We start from the raw sequence: 22,392 nt of genomic DNA on the forward strand, positions 1-22,392 counted from the left end.
CATTGTTTTCAAATGTGATTTTTAAAGGTCTGGTAATAGAGCTAAAGCAGCTGCAACAACAAACTACACTGCTGTCAAATACCCAAAACACACACGTACAACATTTAGTATTATATTCTTTAGAGAACAGTCAAACCACAAAATATATTTTTCAATAGTTGTAAAGGGTTATGCAAACCTACAAGTGAGGAAATTTAGAGTAGTGGCTCAAATCAGTATAATTCACTGTCCTTGTCTAACCACAAGGAAAGAATTTAAAGCAAATGCATGCAAAATCCTTCACAGAATGCTAACAAAAGAATATTCAAAAATGGAATTCCAGAAGCTTGTAATTTGATGTTCTGTGTTTTACTTGTGTGATGATTATACTCAAGAATGCTATTATTATGAAACAGTAAATCAGATGTGAACTGATTCCAGTAGTCAAATGATTCTATTTATAGACTTTTACCAACATTCCACAGAAAAAGTTGCTTAAACAAGTGGCGAGAGGCAAAGTTAAAAATAAGCAAAAGTCTGATATGCAAAGAAATATCTTACTCAGAGCTTCTTTCCAATGTTCCCTTAAAATAAGTCCCATAGCCATGCTTTCATTAAAATTAATTTTTTAAAAAAGATTTAGTTTATTTATTTGGGAGAGAGTACAGACCTGTGGGTGAGTACAAGTGAGGGGAAGGGTAGAATGAGAGGTACAGAGAGAGGGAAAGAGAGAATCTCAAGCAGACTCCAAGCTGTTCATGGACCCTGACATGGGGCCCCATCTCACAACCCTGAGATCATGACCTGAGCCAAAATCAGGAGTCAGATGCTTAACCGACTGAGCCACCAGGTGCCCCACCATACTGTTTTTCCCCCAAAAGAGTTTACTTTTTATTGTCTCCTTCATTTTATTTTTTGGCCTTCCAATTAGGGTATAAAGATTAGGGCAATGAGCATGACTGGTAACAAACACAATAAGAGAACTAAATAGGAATCATCTAAAGATTTAGAACAATGATATCATTTTGGCCTGATATATCCCTTTGCCTATTTAAGTATATATATAGAAATTGTAGTCCTCCTATTCCATATGTTCTATTAAAGTGCTTGTCAAAAATTTATGCAGTGGCCACTGTTCCAAACTCCAAAAAATTTGATGAAGTCACTCTTAATACACAATTCTCAAAAATTCAGTTTGTGTGTATATACAAACATATATAGTGTTAAATAAATCATCTGGTATAACAATGCATAAAAAAAATCGGTTCTGAATGTTTGAACTTTTACTTGATTAGTAAAACTTTGTGATAAATTATTTAAGATTCACTGGGAATTATAGGCTATGCTACAGATCGATTCCCAATTCAAAATTTGTTGATTCCTCATAAATTGTTACTACTGGTTTAAAACTTCAGTTTCTCTGACATGGATCAGAATAAAATAGCAATCCTATTTTGAAAAAAAAAGTGTAAATACTTGGAATTGAGACATCTATTTCTCTCTCTCAAATAAATCTTTAAAAATTAAAGAGAGAGAGAGAGAGGAAGTATAGTATAATGATTAGGATTTCAGACAGATGCCAGCATCCCTGGGTTAATATCCTAGGTTTGGGGGCACCTGGGTGGCTCAGTGGGTTAAGCCGCTGCCTTCAGCTCAGGTCATGATCTCAGGGTCCTGGGATCGAGTCCCGCGTCGGGCTCTCTGCTCAGCAGGGAGCCTGCTTCCTCCTCTCTCTCTGCCTGCCTCTCTGCCTACTTGTGATCTCTCTCTGTCAAATAAATAAATAAAATCTTAAAAAAAATTAAAAAAAAATACCCTAGGTTTGACTTTTATAGCTTATACTGTGATCTTAAATAAGTTACCTAGCCTCTCTTTGCCTCGACTTCCTCATCTGAATAGGTAAGGTTGTTGTGAGGATTCATGGAAAAAGCCCTTGGAACTGTTCCTGGCACACAGTAAGTACAATACAAAAGTAGTGGCTATTACGCTTTCTTTGGCAGCGCACAGACAACAGTGGTTGCTATTACTATTTAATGTCTTTTCTTTGAAGATACCACATGTAGACAGTACATGTAAGAAAACTCACTGTATTTAAGTTCATCCTCAATCTCCTACTTAGCTCCCCACCCCACATGGAATGGAACATAAGGAGCATACAATATATAACAGGTGCTGTAAATTTCAGAAGAATAGATCAAATTAGATTTTTAGGAATTTTTGACATCTACTATCTAGAAGTCATATTAGAAATACGGATAATTTAAAGTATTAAGTATCCTAAAATATTATTTTTTTCTTTAATTCCTTGGGGGAATGTACCTTCTATAAGTGTTCTATTTATTATATTGTATTCCTAGTTAACAATGTTACCAAATTTATAAAAACTAGTTTATAATTTTATGATAATCCAGTTTGTACTTACTAAAAATTCATGTGAAATTGGTGTTTTACTGTACCTAATGATTGTGTTTAGGTATGACATAAATTATTAGATGAAGATGTTTATCTGGGATGTACACATATCAACTATGTTATCAACATACAGTTTTAAAAATTTTTATTTGTAATAGAAGTGATAGCATGCTGATAAAATGAAATTATGCAGACATGCCCTCCAAATTGATATATTTTATGAGCTTTTCTTGACTACATAGGAAGAAAAGGCATTTTTTTTTCTTCATGATGACATTTATTCACACTAATATACACATTCTTTTTCTTTTTTGCTTTTAAACACTAAACACATGCAAGCCACCTATCCAAACCACAGCCACTGGAATCTTGTTATGGCATCTAATCAATTAGGCTTCTAGTAGTTTTGTTTTGTTTATGTACTTGCAAGATTCTTGAGGTAATCCCAAACTGTGCATCTTGTAAACAGAATACCAAAGAGATCTGAGCTTTAAAAAGAGGTGTATAGGCAATCTATATTAGTAAAACTGAATTGGTTATGATTATTAAAAGCAATAGAGCTTATACGGCTAGATAATATGGATACAGAAGGAACCATGTCCCTATGAATTTGCTCTCTACTTCAGAAAACTTTCTTGGCCACCCAATCCAAAAAGCATGAAAGAAACAGCAGCAGTTCCTTTCACATCTTCTTTCATTCGTATCATATTCTGAGGAAGTTGTGTACTTTATTCTCTTCATATATTAAGTTCCTCCCCTTTCTTTGCACCCATCAATAAAAACTGCACACCTAAAAATCATACACAAAAATACTGAACAAAATGCTTTTGTAACTCTGCTTTCATACATTTCTTCTAGAATGGAAGTGTTTTAAGGATATTAACTATGAAATTTTTTTAAAAGATTTTATTTATTTATTTGTCAGAGAAAGAGATCAAGAGAGTGAGCACAAGCAGGGAGAACAGCAAGCAGAGGCAGAAGCAGGCATCCTGCTGAGCAAGGAGCCCAATGTGGGACTTGCTTCCAGCACCATGGTATCAGGACATGAGCTGATGGCAGACGCTTAACTGACTGAGCCACCCAGGCGTCCCTGAACTTGTTTATTTATTTATTTGTTTGTTGTTTATTTATTTATTTTAATATTTTATTTCTTTATTTGACAGAGAGAGAGAGATCACAAGTAGGCAGAGAAGCAGGCAGAGAGAGAGGAGGAAGCAGGCTCCCTGCCAAGCAGAGAGCCCGATGTGGGGCTTGATCCCAGGACCCTGCAATTATGACCTGAGCCAAAGGCAGAAGCTTATTAATCCACTGAGTCACCCAGGTGCCCCATCCCTGAATTTCTTAAAGATCAGGTACAAAGCAATTACAATGACGTAATTGCAGTATTTGAAAAAAATGAATTTGTTTACAATTCCAACTCTTTACCACAGGTTCACAGTCTTTTAAAGGTGTCCTTCTGCCTTGCTCTGCTGTGACAATAATTTGTCAATTTACATTTTGCCAGTCACAAAAAAAGGTTATTTTGGAGCTTCATTATGAAGGAAAACAAAGTTTTCTTCCAATACCAGGTAGTTTAAATTATTCACTGAGAGATTATATTTTATTCTACTCTTGAATCTTTATTATTATCCGTTATTCCAAGTATAAGTCAAAAGAAGTGTCCGCTTAGTTAATCAGAATATTGAAACAAACTTTAAATTTACAAAGGATCTGCCTTAGATTGAGAAAACACAAGCCTCCTGTCTCCTAGTGTCCTAAGTCTCAGAATTTTGGTGTGAATTTTGGAGACAGGGCACAGGATTTTCTAAAAGCTTCCTGGAGATTCAGATACCTATACCAGTTGAGCTGACACATATATAAGAACTATTACCCTTAAGAGGGTCAATAAAATGGCATCATAACTCAATTAAGTTGCTTCTTGACCTTGTACTTGTTTCATTTCTATGTCAATTAATGGACTGTAAGAAGATCAGGAGATGGAGAGTATGTACGAGTTTATATTCTCCCCTAATGTTTAATTATTTTTTCAGTTTATAAAGCCACAAAAGAAGCATTTTTCAAGAGATATGGCAAACGAGAGTGTTTTATTCAAATTATAATAAAGTCATTTTGTATAGAAAAGCAGAATGCCTGTCAGAAATAATTTTAGACTAGAAGTAAGACCTAGATAGTTCTTCTCTATTTATAAGGAAGGAGCTGGATAAATGGCACCAAACTGAAGATCCCACTGTGCATTTAGAAATAAGTTGCTTTACTCACCTAATCAAATGATCTTCATTTGTTTTTTTTCTTTCTTATCCCCAAAGTAAAGAAAACTACAAATGAACTTCCTATGCATTTTGCTTTTTAAAAAAATATATATTTTTATTAATATATAATGTATTATTTGCCCCAGGGGTACAGGTCTGTGAATCATCAGCTTACATATTTCATAGCACTCATCATAGCACATACCCTCCCCAAAAGCCATAACCCTACCACCCTATCCCATCCCCTCCCACCCGCCAGCAACCTTCAGTTTGTTTTGAGAGTTAATTAAGAGTCTCTTATGGTTTGTCTCCCTCCTGATTCCATCTTGTTTCATATTTTCCTTGCATTTTGCTTCTTTGCCCCTTTCTATAAATCCAGGGAATACTGTATCTCTTCAGGCCTTGCAGCGAGCACCTCTGATCTCCTACCTTGTCTGATATATGCATGTATCCTTACATATACAACTTGTATTTAACCCACTGAGCCACCCAGGCACCCCTTACAACTTGTATTTAGAAAAGACACTAGGACTAACAACAAATTTTATTTCCTGAAGTAGACTCCAAATGTCGAGAACAAAACTATTTCCCATATATGAAATCTTTTACGCTGCAGACTTCTGAAAGACAAATTTGTTTGAAAGTGGTTGAAAAATTTGAAAGTTGGCTGAAAATATGCCAATCATAGCTTATTGAACCAACCCATTCAAGTAGTTGTGACAATGCTCATCTTGAATGGTAAAGTCCATTTCAAAACTTGGTTATATTTTGGAACCCAGTGCCAAACTTCTTAAATCATTGGCATTTTTTTTTTTTTAAGATTTTATTATTTGACAGAGAGACAGCGAGAGAGGGAACACAAGCAGGGGGAGTGGGAAAGGGGGAAGCAGGCTCCCATGGAGAAAGGACCTGGATGAGAGTCTTGATCCCAGGACCCTCAGATCATGACCTGAGCCGAAGGTAGATGCTTAACAACTGAGCAGCCCAGGCGCCCCTTTCAAAGGCATTTCTACTGCTTCCCAGCACCTTCCTGACAGCCTCTGTAGATTATGCAGTGGCTGCATTACATTTTGCCAGGCAAATTAAACTATAACCAAGGTAATCAGCAACGGAAATAAATTTTAAATTAAAGGCATTTTTATAAAACAACAAGTTTTATTTTTTCTCCCTCCAACACATTTTCAAGTACCTAAAAAAACCATCTTTTCCCATACTGCTATCTGAATAACACTGGGGGAAAAAGATTACAAATTTTCAAGAACGAACTCAGCAACTTCTCTTTACTTTCAAGGACCTGGAATTTATACAATAGCTGAAAAACATAAATATTAAGGATGACTGGCATTTATTTCATTTTTAAAGAATTGAATGAAAAAGTTAATGAAGATTAGTTTATATTTTCAATTTCTAGAAAAAGGAAGTACAGAGAGAAACTTTTTTTGCCAGAGAGAAACTGACTTTAATTATGACAACATGATTCCACATAACCATGGTCTGAAGCTATTTATGAAAAATATTTTTGTGATTACTAATGCTATTCTGTGCTGCTCTTCAGATACTCCATCTTATTTACATTTTCAAGAATTTGTCCTTCTGAAGAGAAATGGGAGAAGGAGGCTTGTTTGAATGGCAAACGAATCCACTGTCCAAAAAGAAATATTAGGACACATTTCTTGTAAAAATGTAAAACATGACTGATACACATCACCGAAAAGGTAACAATCTTAACTGGTTACTAAATGATGGAAGGCATAAAGCTCCCTTTTAATTTCTGTATTTGAGAATATAGAGAAGTAATCATAAAATGTTTTCTTTAAAAAGCTTGGTCATATAATGTGGATGAATCTCAGAATGTTGAGTAAAAGAATTCAGACACAAAACAGTTTACATTGTATGAATCTATTTATATGACTTTAAAATCAAGCAAAATTTATCTATGTAACAGGTCACAATAGTGATTATTCTTGGTAGTCAAGTATTAATTAGGAAAAGAAAGAAACGCACATATATATCGCCAAATAGTATACAACAAAGGAGATAGGACTATGCCAATGGGGGAAGACAGTCTCTTCAACAAATGGTGTTGGGAAAACTGGACAGCTACATGCAGAAGAATGAAGGTGGACCACCTTCTCACACCACACACAAAAATAAACTCAAAATGGATTAAAGACCTAAGTGTGAGACCTGAAACCATAAAACTCGTAGAAGAGATCATAGGGAATAATTTCTTTGACATAAGCTATAGCAGCGTTTTTCTAGTTATGTCTCCTCAGGAAAGGAAAACAAAAACCAAAAATAAACTACTGGGATTGCATCAACATAAAAAGCTTTTGGGGTGCGTATGTGGCTCAGTCAGTTAAATGTCTGTCTTTGGCTCAGGTCGTTATTCTTGAGTCCCCGTATCAAGCCAGAAAGCTGCTGGGCTCCCTGCTCCTCTCTCTGACCCCTCCCTCCTTGTGCTCTCCCTCTCTGACTCTCTCTCAAATAAAAAAATGAAATCTTTAAAAAACAAAAACAAATAAAAAGCTTTTGCACAGCGAAGGAAACCATCAACAAATAAAAAGACAACCTTCTGAACAGAAGATATTTGCAAATGATACAGCCAATAACAGATTAAGATCCAAAATATGAAAACAAGTTACACAACTCACCACCAAAAACAAACAATCTGATTAAAAAATGGACAGCGCTGGATGCCTGAGATGTTCAGTTGGTTAAGCATCTGCCTTCGGCTTAGGTCATGCTCCTTCCTCTACCTGCCACCCACCCTGCTTATGCTCTTTCTCTCTGATAAATAAATAAATAACATCTTTAAAAATAAAAAATGAATAAAAAATAAAAATAAGAAATGGAGAGAGGACCTGAAAAGACCTCTTACCAAAGACGTACAGATGGCCAAAGACACATGAAAAGATGTTCAACATCACTAATCATCAGGGAAATGCAAATCAAAACTACAACCAGATATCATCTTATACCTATCAGAATGGCTAAAATCAAAAAGACAAGAAATAAGTGTTGGTGAGGATATGGAGAAAAAAAAGGGAAAACTGTGCATTATTGGTAGGAATGTAAACTGGTGCAGCCACTGTGAAAAACAGTGTGGAGTTTCCTCAAAAAAAATTAAAAACAGAAATATATGATCCAGTAATAACACTACTGGGTATTTACCCAAATAAAACAAAACAAAAAAATTCAAAAAAGATACATGCAGCTCTATGTTTATTACAGCATTATTTACAATAACCAAGATATGGAAGTAACCTAAGTGTCCATTGACAGACAAATGGATAAGGAAGATGTGGTAAACACACACACACACACACACACACACACACACACACACAAATACACACACACAGAGGAATATTACAAGTCACAAAAAAGGATGAGATCTAGCAATTTGTGATAACATGAATGGACCTAGAGGGTATTATGCTAAGTCAGTCCGAAAGAGAAGGACAGATACTGTAAGATTTTACTCATATGTGGAATTTAAAAAAACAAGTAAATAAATAATCAAGAAGCAGAATCATATCTATACACACAGAGAACAAACCAATGGCTGCCAAAAAGGGAGGGGGTGGAGGGTAAGAAAAACGAGTGAAGGGAAGTGGGAGATACAGGCTTCCAGTTATGGAATGAATAAGTTATGGGAATAAAAGGCACAGCATAGGTAATACAGTTAATAATATTGTAGGGGCACTTATGTGGCTTAGTTGGTTAAACGTGGAAGTCTTGGTTTCGGCTCAGATCATGATTTTAGGATTATGAGATTGAGCTCTATGTTGGGTGTGGAGCCAGCTTGAGAGTCTCTCTCTCTCCCTCACTCTCTGCCCCTCCCCCACACTCAAAGGCTCTCTTCCCCCGCCCCAAATTAATAAATATTGTAAGAGGGTTGTATGGCAAAAGATGGTAGCTACATTTGTGCTGAGCACAGCATAACATATACAGAAGTTGAATCGCTGTGTTGTATACCTGAAACTATGTAACACTGTGTCTCAGCTATAATCAAAGAAGGAGGAGGCAGAGGAGGAGGAAGAAGGAGAACCGAAAGGAAGGAGTGTGAGGGAGACCTCCCAGGTTCTGTATCTTGATCTGGGTGGTAGTTATATGGGTGTGTGCTTTCATATAATTCATCAGGCTGTACAATTAACAATAATGCTCTTTATTAAGTAGGTGAGGTGGATTAAGAAGTACAAACTTCCAGTTATTAAAAAGAAAAAAAGCACAACACTCCTTACTACATATATGATACCTCAATATTTAAAAAAAAAAAAATCCTTAACTATGAAATTCAAACAATACTTATTGTGAGTAAAATTCTTTTTATCAGCCTAGGATGAGGCTAGAAAGAATGACCTGTAGCAACTTTCCTGTGTAAATATATGACTCTTGGGGAGCCTGGTGGCTCAGTCAGTTGAATATCTGCCTTTGACTCAGGTCATGATCCCAGGGTCCTAGGATTTAGCCCCATGTTGGGCTCCCTGCTCAGTGGGGGAGCCTGCTTCACCCTCTCTCTCTGTTTGTGCTCTATCACATGCCCTCTTTGTCAAACAAATTTTTAAAAAATGTATGACTCTTTAAATTTGTAAAATGGTCTGTCACATCTTGAGCCAAAAAATTTTCAAATCAAAACAGTGTATTCACTGTGTATTTATGAGGGGAGGTGTGGTTTACTAGAAGTGCTTCATACACTTGTGAAGCAACTGACATTATTCATTTTAAGAATGCTAGATACTAATTTCATGTTTTATGGTTTGTTTCCAGGGAGAAAAATGGGGTAATGTTGTCTGGTTCAAACACACTTAACTTGAAGGACCTGTTCATTGTGGCTTTATAAAGACAGGGCAAGATATGGCTTGTCAAAGACAACTGATACACCCTGTTAATCAAGAAAATTATGATTGTAGATAATTAGGAATGTAATATGAAGAGACTAGTTAGGATTTGGTCTTTTAAAAGCTGCATAGACTGTACCAAGATTTACTCAAAAGATTTAAATCCATAAAAACTTTCTATATTTACTACAAAGGCTTATAAAACAAACCAACCAAGAAATCAGTTTGAAGTTCAATGCTTTGTCTCTCTTCTCAAGGTTGAGTTATTTATTCTCCATTGTTTCTACCAGATTGGAAGCTGCACATTTCTCTCTCTCTCTCTCTCTTTTTTTTAAAAGATTTTATTTATTTGACAGAGAGAGAGATCACAAGTAGGCAGAGAGGCAGGCAGAGAGAGAGGGGGAAGCAGGCTCCCTGCTGAGCAGAAAGCCAGATGAGGGCTCCATCTTAGGACCCTGAGATCATGATCTGGGCCGAAGGCAGAGGCCTAACCCACTGAACCACCCAGGCATGCCTGCACATTTCTCTCTTTTTGTTTTCTGATTATCTCACAAATTTTGAGGATATTACTATGCAAGCTCTAAAGTCAATAAACCTATCATTCCCATAAGTCAAACCTTTAAGCTGTTTTAACTCCTATCATTTACCTAAATATTATTATCTGTAAACTTAAATTTGACATCATCTTTCTTGATGTTTAATATAGACAATGCTTATTTAGATTTGCCATCAAGTTAGCTAATTGTTGTGCTTATCATTCCTTTTTTTTTTTTTTTTAAAGATTTTATTTATTTATTTGACAGAGAGAGATCACAAGTAGGCAGAGAGGCAGGCAGAGAGAGAGAGAGATGGGGAAGCAGGCTCCCTGCCGAGCAGAGAGCCTGACGCGGGACTCGATCCCAGGACCCCGAGATCACGACCCGAGCGGAAGGCAGTGGCTTAACCCAGTGAGCCTTTGTTAAGCCTTCTTCTTCCTTTTGGGTTAAATTTCCTTCTTCTGGAAATACATTTTTTAGTAGCTTCTTCAATGATGTTTCATTGATGGTAAATATTCACTTTTTCATGAAAATGCTTTTGTTTTGCTGGTTTAAGAGGACATTAAATTCTATTTGCACATTCTGGTACAGTAGCGATTAGCCACATACAGCTTTTAAGAACTGGAAATGTGCCGAACATAAGTGAGAAACTGAATTTCACATATATTTTAAATTTTAAAATGAAAGTGCACCTGTATCGCTCAGTTGGTTAAGTGACTTCTTGATCTCAGGGTCATGTGTTGAAGCCCTGTGTTGGACTCCATGCTGGTCATGGAGTCTACTTAAAAAAATGAATAAATTTAAGAATGAATATTTAATCAGTTTTTGGGAAACTGCTTAAAAGTATGCTTGGAACAGCTTGAGTATGTAAATATACTTTTTCATCAATACATTTCATAAGACCTAAATATTCTTGATGAAATTTAGAGTATATTGAGATGGGTTATGAATATAAAATAATTTTAAATTAGTATAAATAAGTGTACATCTTATTAATATTTTTTAATACTGACTTCATATTAGAATATTTTAATAGATTAAATACAGTAAAATTAACTTCATCTATTTCTTTTTAAACCTTTTTAAAAATGGCTCCTAGGGAAATGGGAACCCTCCTACACTATTGGTGGGAATGCAAGCTGGTGCAACCACTCTGGAAAACAGCATGGAGGTTCCTCAAAAAGTTGAAAATAGAGCTACTTTATGACCCAGCAATTGCACTACTGGGTATTTATCCTAAAGATACAAATGTAGTGATCCAAAGGGGCACGTGCACCCGAATATGTATAGCAGCAATGTCCACAATATCCAAACTAAGGAAAGAACCTAGAGGTCCATCAACAGATGAATGGATAAAGAAGATGTGGTATAGATACACAATGGAATACGATGCAGCCATCAAAAGAAATGAAATCTTACCATTTGCGACAATGTGGATGGAACTAGAGGGTATTATGCTTAGCAAAATAAGTCAATCAGAGAAAGACAATTATCAAATGACCTCCCTGATATGAGGAAGTTGAGAGCCAATGTAGGGGGTTTCGGGGTAAGAAAAGAATAAATGAAACAAGATGGGATCAGGAGGGAGACAAACCATAAAAGACTCTTAATCTCACAAAACAAACTGAGAGTTGCTGGGGGAAGGGGGGTAGGGAGATGGTGGTGGGGTTATGGACATTGGGAAAGGTATGTGCTATGAACTGTGCAAACCTGGTGATTCACAGACCTGTACCCCTGGGACTAATACATTATATGTTAATAAAAAATAAAAAATTTTAAAAAATAGCTCCTAGATAATTTTAAATTATATCCATGATGCATATTATATTTCCATTAGACAGTGTTGTTTTAGGTTATTCTTTAATAATTTTTCTTCTTTTATTATTTTAAAAATAATTACAACATATTCTCATAGCAGTTTTAAGGTAATATTTTACCAAATTCTGATTCTATTGTTGCTGTTATGAAATCCACAATTAGTCTAAGTGTTTTTTCATTGTAACTAATCCATGTTTTCTTTTCTGATGGCTTTAAAAAACTTCCCTTTGTCTATTGTGTTCTGTATGTCCAAGCCCATGAATCTAGGTATGGATAGATATCTATTTCTTTTGACTGTGACTTAAGCTTCTGGAATATGAAGTTGTTATGTATTTAATCAATTCTGAAAAATCTTTATTATTATATTTTCATTTATTGTTTTATTTCTCATTCTCTCTAGTTTTCTTTTTTGGAACTCCTGTTAGGGATATGTTGGACCTTCTCATTCAATCTTCCATGAACCTTAACTCCCTTATATTTTAATTTTTTTTAATTTTTAATTTTTTTTAGATTTTATTTATTTATTTGACAGACAGAGATCACAAGCAGGCAGAGAGGCAGGCAGAGAGAGAGGAGGAAGAAGGCTCCCCAACGAGCAGAGAGCCCGATGCGGGGCTTGATCCCAGAACACTGGGATCATGAACTGAGCCGAAGGCAGAGGCTAAACCCACTGAGACACCCAGGAGCCCCGACTCCCTTATATTTTTAATATCTAAGTGAACTCCTCAGTTTTCTGTACAGTTTACTAATTTTCTCTATAAAAAGAAAAGGGAATCTGTGTAAACTGTTTTTAAAGATCTCCTACGAGGTTATAAGCTTAGGAACTATATATTTAATTTCTAGATGTTTTAATTTTTTTTAATCCTGCCTATATTAATTTGCTAAGGTTACCACTACAAGTATCAGAGCCAGAGTAACTTCAATAATAGAATTTTCTCACAATTCTGGAATCTAGAAATATATGAGCATGGTGCCAGTAGGCCTGGTTTCTGTTATGGCCTCTGTCTTTGGCTTGTCAGTGGCCATCTTCTCCTTGTGTCCTCACATAGTCTTTGCTCTGTGTGTGTCTGTCCTAATTTTTTATTATTAAAACATCAGTCATATTGGATTAGAGCCCTCTCAAAAAACCTCATTTTAACTTAAGTTAGCTCTTTAAAGACCCACCTCCAAATACAGTCATATCATGAGCTATCAGGAGTTAGGATTTCAATATAGGACTCTTGAAAGAGCAAAATACAGCCTGTAACCCTGCCTGTTTTTAAAATTTTCAGTATCTTGAACTGCCCCCCCATATTTCTATCACTTTAATATATTATACTTTATATACTGTTTATATATACTAATTAGATGATTCCATTATAAAAATTTGATGATATTAATTTTTAAAGGTGGGGAATCTGCCTTTGGCTTGGGTCGTGATCTAAGGGTCCTAGATTTGGGTCCCACACTGGGTTCCCTGCTTAGCAGGGAGTCTGCTTCTCCCTCTGACCTCTCCTTCTGCCCCTCCCCCTGTTTGTGCTCTCACTCTTTTTCAAATAATTAAAATCTTAAAAAAAAAAAAAAGTAAGAGCTTCAAAACAAACAGAAATCCCCACAGTTTCAAATTAAGAAAAAAGGCTAAGTTCTAAATTTAAAAACAAATTTTCAAAAACATTTGATATATTTTTAAAGTAGCCATATTAAAGCATAATACGACACATAACTACATATACTCAAAGAGTACAATTTGATGTTCTGACACTTGAATGCACTTGTGAAACTATTATCACTATCAAGATAATAAACATATCCACCACCTCACAAAAGTTTTCTAACACACTTTGTAATCCCTGCATTCTATCCTTTCTTCAACTTCTCATCCCCAAGCAACCACTAATCTGCTTTATTACTATAGTGTAGTTTGCATATTTTAGGGTTTTAGATTAGAATCATACCGTATGGGTTTTTTTTTTTTTTGTCTGACTTCCTTCATTATTTTGAAATTAACCCACATTGCTCCATGTATCAAAAGTTTACCTCTTTTTTCCTCAAAAAGTTGAGAATAGAGCTACCCTATGACCCAGCAATTGCACTTCTGGGTATGTACCCTAAAGATACAAATGTAGTGATCCGAAGGGGCACGTGCACCCGAATATGTATAGCAGCAATGTCCACAATAGCCAAACTAAGGAAAGAACCTAGAGGTCCATCAACAGATGAATGGATAAAGAAGATGTGGTATATATATACACAATGGAATACTATGCAGCCATCGAAAGAAATGAAATCTTGCCATTTGCAATGACGTGGATGGAACTAGAGGGTATTATGCTAAGTGAAATAAGTCAATCGGAGAAAGACAATTATCATATGATCTCCCTGAAATGAGGAAGTTGAGAGGCAACATGGGGGTTTTTAGGGGTAGGAAGGGAATAAATGAAACAAGATGGGATCGGGAGGGAGATAAAACATAAGAGATTCTTAATCTCACAAAACAAACTGAGGGTTGCTGGGGTGGAGGGGGAGAAGGTGGTTGGGTTAAGGACATTGGGGAGGGTATGTGATATGGTGAGTGCTGGGAATTGTGTAAACCTGGCGATTCACAGACCTGTACTCCTGGGGCTAATAATACATTATATGTTAATAAAAAAAATTTTTAGCCCTTTTTATTGCTGTGTATTGTTTCATTATATAGACATACTACAATTTGTTTATCCATTCACCTGTTGAAGGACATTTGGTTTGCTTCCAGGTTTTGCCTACTGCAAATAAAGGTAAGATGAGTATCTACATACAGGGCTTTGTATGGACATAGGTTTTAATTTCTTTTGGTTAAGTATTTATAAGTGTATGATAAGTGTGTATTTAACTTTTCAAGAAACTTATAAAACAGTTTCTAAAATGTGAAACTGGATCATTTTATATCCCCAGCAGTATATATATTCTAATAGATGTGAAATAATATCTTTGTGGCTTTAATCTTACATCTTCTTGATGACTAATGATATTGAGATTTTGTATTTATTTCCCTGAAGTCTAATAATTTCAAGTTATTTGAAACCAGAAATTTGCATATACTCTTTGGAAAGCTAACTCTTCAAATCTTCTGCCTATTTGGGGGGTTTGCTTGCTTCTTACTATTAAATTTTGAGAATTCTTTATATATTCTGGATACAAGCCTTTTATCAGTTACATCATTTACAAATATTTCCTCCCAGTTTGTGACTTCTCCTGTCATTCTCTTAATAATGTGTTAAGAAGATCTCAGGGTTGGGGGGAGGGGAAGAAGATCTCAGGGTCCTAAGATTGAACACCCTGGGCTCTGTGCTGAGTGTGGAGTCTGCTAATGATTCTCTTCTCCCTTTCCTTCTGCCGCCTCCCTCATACTCATGCTCTCTCTCTCACACACACAATTTTTTTTTTTTTTGCCTCTATGTTCATGGTTATATTGGTCTATAGTTTTATTTTCTTTAATATTGTTGTCTGATTTTTTTAAAAAATTTTATTTATTTATTTGACAGAGAGATCCCAAGTAGGCAGAGAGGCAGACAGAGAGAGAGGGAAGCAGGCTCCCCACTGAGCAGAGATTCCCGATGTGGGGCTCGATCCCAGGATCCTGAGATCATGACGTGAGCCGAAGGCAGAGGCTTAATCCACTAAGCCACCCAGGTGCCCATTGTTGTCCGATTTTGAGATTTATGTTGACCTCACAGAATTAGTTGGGAAGTATTTGCTTCTCTTCAATTTTCTTCAAGTGTTTGATATAGAATTTGTTATTATTTCTTCCATAAATTTTTAGAATTCTCTAGTGAAGCAATGTGGGCTTGGGATTTTCTTTGTGGAATATTTACAAATATACATTCATTCACCTTCATAGATATAGGGCAATTCAGGTTGTCTACTCATTCTTGAATGAACTTTGGTTGTTTCCGTCTTTTAAGGTGTCCGTTTCAATTTCAACACTGAATTTCAATTTCCATTTCAATTTTTTCAACATCTTTGGTCCTAACTTTCCCTTATTATTCCTTTAATATCTGTAGAATCTGAAGTGATGCCACTTTGGTCCCCCGATGTTACTTCTCTAAACATCCTGAACATCCTATAACATCCTCTAAACATCCTAAAAAGGCAATCAATTTTTAAACTTTATTGTCATGTATAATGAAGTAATCTTATGGCTCTAAATAGGTATTGTTCATAATGACTTATTTTAGGATAGTTATATTAGCTTTGTTCTGCCAACATTAATTCTTATAAGTCATTTAAACCAGGCCATGTTTCCTTATCTCTAAAAATGATTAGGTGAAATGCATTAAGAGAGAGAGAGAAAGAGATCCCAGGACCCTGGGACCATGATCTGAGCTGAAGGCAGAGGCTTAACCCATGAGCCACATAGGTGCCCAAGAAACTCATTTAAATATGGTATTTTTCAATAAGGTCATGCTTCGATTATCATTATTCTATGAATAACAACCACAATAATTTTGTTTTTTTAAAAAAAAGCCAAAAACCTTAAATTTCTGGGAGGCTCAAAAAGATGAAAAAACATCTTCTTAATTTGTGTTCAGTAATCTCCCAGTGGAAATGTTTATTTCCAGCCTTGTATTCATAGGAGCTCATACTTGAACCTATATACTGAAAAAGACACAGGAGCCATGTGCAAGTTCAAGATAGAGAAGAAATACACCCATCAGAAGCAAAACGCAGGTTTATATCATAGGCACAAAAAGACAAAACCAAAGGGCACCTGGGTGGCTCGGTGGGTTAAAGCCTCTGCCTTCGGCTCAGGTCATGATCCCGGGGTTCTGGGATCAAGCCCCACATCGGGCTCTCTGCTCAACAGGAAGCCTGTTTCCGCCTCTCTCTCTGCTTGTTTCTCTGCCTACTTGTAATCTCTCTCTCTGTTAAATAAATAAATAAAATCTTAAAAAAAAAAAAAAAGACAAAACCAAGAGAAGAAAATGCATTTTAGAAAAACAAACTTCTTAGAGACCACTGTATTTTACTTGCTTTTCCACCGCTAACATTTCTACTGTTATTCATAAGGGGGTGTACTAGAAAACCAAGACCAACACCATTCCTTCACAAACTAAGCAAAGTAATAATTTTTTAATTTCAGTTTGTTATAATAGTCAGGAGAAGTACTTGGGCCAAAAAGACACCGTGTTATCAAACAAAGAAATGAAAATCTAAGAGATTTCAGGTAAAAAAAAAAAAATCAAATAAGCATAAATTCCCTCCAAATAAATACAAATTTCCAATTGGCAATTATAGTAGTTGCTAATTTCTAGATGGCCAAAGAAGCCAAATTCAATTTCTCTGTATTACTGTTGTTTCCTTGTGAATTGGACTCAAGGCTTTACGGTATCCAGCTCCCACTGGACAGTGTTTAAGACCTAAATGCCTCACAATTTATTTTATAACATAACCAGTCTCTCCATTGTAATGTGCCAATATGCTGTGCAGTAATTTTATCTCAATGACAAGTACTTTACATTCAGACATTCAATCTCTATTAACATTATAAAATTTGAAAGAAGAAAACCCCCAGGTATTTGCAGTGTGCCAGATACTCTGTATGAGTCATGGCCAGGGAAGTGATCCTGCCATTAGTACAACAAAAAGAGGTATTATCTCTCCCTCCTTTGAACATCTCTAGTACTTACTGCCCCAATCATTTACTTGGCACAGTAAATTCTACACATGCATCCTGTCTGATCTGAGTGAAACTTTAAGGCCAATGTTGTCATCCTCTACTTGGGATCTTCCACACAAAACCTCACAGCCAACAGCTGTTTCTTAAATATTAAACTGACTATTAGCTAAGGAATGCCACCAACATATCCTTCCTTCAACAACATCTTTGGAGCACGGTTAATGCTCTATATTCTGGAATACCCATACTTCTTAATTGTCTGACAATTAAAATCAAAATGAAGCAAAGACAAGGTCTACTTAAAATAGCTAGATTTAAGTAAGTGGCATTATATAAAATGAATACATTTTCTTTAGAGTAATCCTAACTCTAATCAAAGATTCTTACACACCTTGTTTATAGCAGAATTGGGAGGGCCCTAACACTGTTTCAAATTCCTATCCTTGGATTAGAATACAAAAGCAACTATGACAAAGCTTTATCACCTGTCTCCAAACATTCTTCCTCTCTGCTCTAGACCTTCTTATACTCAATGAGTGGTCACCCCTACACCTTCCAAAAGGTTCCCATGGCTCTTCGTCTTCAGCAATTCCCCTGCATAATGCTTCTCTCACAGGTATCAGAATATCCTTAAGGACTCAATAAACATAAATTGCTGGGCCCTACCCCTAGAGTTTTGTATTCAGTAGGTCTAGCATGGGCCTACATTATTTGTGTTTCTAACCAATTTCAGATGATGGTGATGCTACCCATCCAGACACCATACTTTGAGAAACCATTATATGCTCAAATCTTCCCCCATTTCTGTAACAATTATTGTGTCTGATTAAATTACTCAAAAAGTTTTAAAGTTTAATTCTTCTTTTAGAGGAAGCTTGGTTTCTTTATTTACTATTCTGAATAGGTGTTGGCCATGTGGTCTGAATGGTGAATACCATCTTCATGTAGAGCATTTCAGTAGAGTATTAAATGTTTCTGGACAGTGACTCCGTAACTTTTCCAGCTCCAAAATGCCACACAGTGATTTGGACCAGGTCATCATCTATATAGGGAAGCACCAAACTAGTTATTCAATCTACATTATCCCAACTTGGAGTTACAGGGATACACATATTATTGTTTCTGACAGGAATGTTTTCCCCTTCTTCTCCTCTGGTTAACGTCTCTTCTTTCAGATCTTAGCTCAGAGAAGACTTATTCAGGGAACTTTCCTTTTCTTCCCCATGACCGCGTCAAATCCTATTAGGGGTCATAGCCACTGATTCCCCTGCTTTGTAGCCCTTGTCATGGTTGCATTTTTTACATTTGCTTATATATTTTACTAATAGCAATTTTCTGCACTGGATTACAAGCTCCCATCAATGTTTTTGGTTTTGATCAGCATTGTATTTTCAGCACCTAGCACAATATGAGGGACAAAGAAGATGTTCAAATGAACGTAGAGAAGATCTGAGCTTTTTTAGTCCAAAGAAAGATAAGAAAAAGTATTCCTTTCTATACTCTGCCTCCTTATGTGTTTTTCACCTATCTGATATGCCAAAAAAAGACAAAAAGACTTACCTTTTCTGAATAATTCTTGGAGACTTTCAGCACTTTGATTTAATACAGCCCATATTTCTTCTTCCTGCAGAGGTCCACCCCGCACCTCGAGGGCCTCAGCTAGTGACACGTGCATATTACCTAAGAAGCAAAGGTAATAGATGGGGTACACATCAGCAACTTGTACTGCACTTACAGTAGTGAAGTTCCATGCTAGTGATGAGAGACTGCGGTTCCTGCCTACCTAATTTCTCAATATGGTCTTCAATCTAGGTATTACACTACAGCTCAAATTCATAGAGGATAAAGGAACTGGAGGGAAAAAACCTCAAACCACCTCCTTGCCCTAGCCCCACAGGGCCAGCTTTTTGGTCTGAACCAGAAAACAGATGATGACTATTTCATGGGAGAAAACAGAAAGTTCAAGGTACCAGGAGGCAGCAAAGTGCAGATGATTACATCAAAACAGCCAGACCGAACAGAGGCCTTTCAGATTATAGTTCTAGGCTTCATTCTATGCATCCCAGCTAAAATGAGGAGAGGAGCTCCTACAGACTCAATGTGTGGAGCTAAAATAAGATGGAACACATTTCTTCCATTCACTAACTGATTTCTCTGTCTTCGATATATATAGTATAACTATAAAATTTGCACTGAATGGACTTAAGTACTTCTAGGTCCAACTATGTTGTGACATGGGAATAATAATAATAATTAATAATAATTAGTAATAATAATGCCATTTTGGGGTTTATAATGGAGAAAAAGTCTATTCCTGTAAACGTGCTTTGTAATCTAACTCTATGGAGAATGAATTAAAAACTCAGAAGGGTGACTTTGTAGGGACATTTTTGTAGGGTCGGTTTTTCAATGGCATTCAATTAAGTGGGTGATATAATGACAATTTTTAAGGTTTTCTATGGGGAAAATAATCCTTCTTTCATTGTGAAAGGTGGAAATGCAGCTACTCAATATTATCATACATTAAGTTTCCTTCATTTCTTGAAAAGACAATTGCTCTTGATCACTAAGATTTCTAACCATCCCAACCAATTTAAGTGTAATGTGCATAATGCATATCTCTTGGTAGGCAGAAAGAGATGGGTTTGGAAAAGAAGCTAGAGGAAGTAGAAAATGTTAAATGCTTATTTTCTGTAATTATATCCTTCATAAAATTTTAAAATTAATGTATAAAAAACAGCTGTTTCAGACAAAAGCTGACTTTGTTTACTCAACTAACAAGGATAGCTAATATTTTTTAAAAATTTGTATTTATGTTACTTTAACCCAGACTGGAAAAAAGCAACTCCAGCTACAAATGAGGACAACCTTGTCCTGCCACTTTCCTTTTCAAATGTTTACCATAGTATTTTATGCATAGGATCTGCCTTGAGGAGTATGCACTTAAATGCACAATGTAGTAGTTAAAAGGGAAGATAAAAGTTATTGCTTAGAAAAAGCCAAAGGCATTTTTACTTAGCTTATACAAAAGTGATTATTTATTCAGGCACCCATCCCCCACCCCCAAAATACTCTGTCTTTTATGCACTTGATTAAATGATAGTACATTTAAAAAAAAGAAAAAGCTGCATTGCTAAGAGACATCTGAGTTATTATCTTCTGCATAAAGCACTGTATGAAATTTGAAGTTTCATACATAATAATATCAAGATATTATTAGAAATCAGATACCAACAGGATTTGTGAGATAGTCTACCCTGTAGCGAATTTCCAAAGTAAGACGTCTGAGAACAGGTTACCTTGCTCTAAAGCTTACACACAAGATAAAAAGAGTAGAGAGAAAATTGCATATGAAGAATTTCTTTGAAGATAGCTATACTGATTTTCATGCCCCCACCAAAACAGGAGGTGTATAGAAAGGTGCCTTTGTTTGACCCTACCTGGTAAACGAGGCCTCCATGGGACCCCTATGATTGCTTCCCTGATATTAGGGAGAATGCCATTGGGAGGACACCACAGACCGGTGCCTGAGGAGGGCACATGAGATTCAGAGTGAGGAAGCATGCTGTTTTGGGGATGGGGAGATGTAAATAAGCAGGTCCACACAGATGGCCAGCTTGGAGCTACCAAAATCCTACTCAGATGATGAAAATGTTACAAAATTCAGGTTGTGGTAATGGTTGCATAACTCCGTGTCTGCACTAAAAACCACTGAAGGTACATTTTAGAAGAGTAAATTTTATGATATGTCAATTATATCTCAGGAAAGTTATCTTTAAAAAAAAAACCACAAAACCCCAACCCTACTCAGAGTACCTCTTGAGTTCCCAGAGTACCTCCAGAAGGGGGAAGGTGGGGAAGGGTGGATGAACAAGAAGGAGGAGAGGGTAGGGATAGAAGGAGAAGGAAGAGGAAAAAGAATTCAGTACTGGCTCATAGGAGGAATCATTTTCTGAAATCTCACAGGAAATATAGCTCCAGTAAAGGTCTCTGAAGAACACACAAAAGTACACATAAGAGAAAGAGTCAGCCTTAAGAACTCACAAGTTCAAAAAGAGTTACAAGTCAGGTAAAAAATTGTTTGCCTCTACCTTTCTTCCTGCCCCCAGTTTAAATTCTGATGCGATCAGATAAAGCAAATTTCCAGTGGGTAAGAAGATAAGCAACAGAAAGAAAAAGTCAAGCACACTGCCTTCCACCTATAGCTAACTGTAGCAAGAAGAGGGGATTACTTTTAGCTTTGAAGGAGGACATAAATGCTGATTAATATACTAACTAGGCACTTCTAATTATGGAATTGACACTGTATTTTCAACTTGAGTGACTATAGTTATTAAGTGACTATAAGGAGAGAATGATGGACCCGAGTTTTTATTTTTAATATTCATTCATTCATTCATTTATTTATTTTAAGAGAGAGAGAGAGTGTGTGTGTGCCTCCACACGCATGCGAGGGGGAGGGGTAGAGGGAAAGGAGAGAGGGAGAATCAAGCAGGCTTCATGCCCAGTGTGGAGCCCGATGCGGGCGTTTGATCTCACCACCATGAGGTCATGACCTGAACGAAAGTCAAAGGTCAGGCACCTAACTGACTCAGACACCCAGATGCTCCAGACTGAGTTTTTTACATAGAGGCAAGAGAAAAACTTCTTTTATGAAAGGAAGGAAAGAAGGAAGAGAGGATAGAAGGAAGAAAGGGGAACAGAATAAATTGCTTATGATTATACCTTATGCATTGTAAAGAAAGTGATCTGTATCACACACACGAAGTTTTAAATCTTAAGATACAGATTTTTACTTATTTTTAAAGGAATATGTTTTTAAAATATAACTAATTCCTATAAGAAAATGAAAAAGTAAAAGTAACTTTTCAACCAACAGAATTTTTTCAGTGTTTGACTTCTCTATCTATAAAGATTAC

At 36.2% G+C, this 22,392-nt stretch overlaps 1 protein-coding gene across 10 annotated transcripts in view; it reads right to left on the bottom strand.

Moving 5' to 3' along the window:
• Window positions 1–22,392, bottom strand: part of PTPN13 (protein tyrosine phosphatase non-receptor type 13) — a 207,050-nt gene that overhangs the window by 134,414 nt on the left and 50,244 nt on the right. For all 10 annotated transcript variants that reach the window (XM_044224592.1, XM_044224594.1, XM_044224593.1 and 7 more), the window contains exon 2: window positions 19,034–19,153. In XM_044224592.1, the coding sequence (XP_044080527.1) occupies window positions 19,034–19,148 (115 nt within the window). In that variant the 5' untranslated portion in view covers window positions 19,149–19,153. The remainder of the gene's footprint in view (window positions 1–19,033; window positions 19,154–22,392) is intronic.

Source organism: Neovison vison, chromosome 11 (genome assembly GCF_020171115.1).
Source record: "Neovison vison isolate M4711 chromosome 11, ASM_NN_V1, whole genome shotgun sequence".
Lineage (NCBI taxonomy): Eukaryota > Metazoa > Chordata > Mammalia > Carnivora > Mustelidae > Neogale > Neogale vison.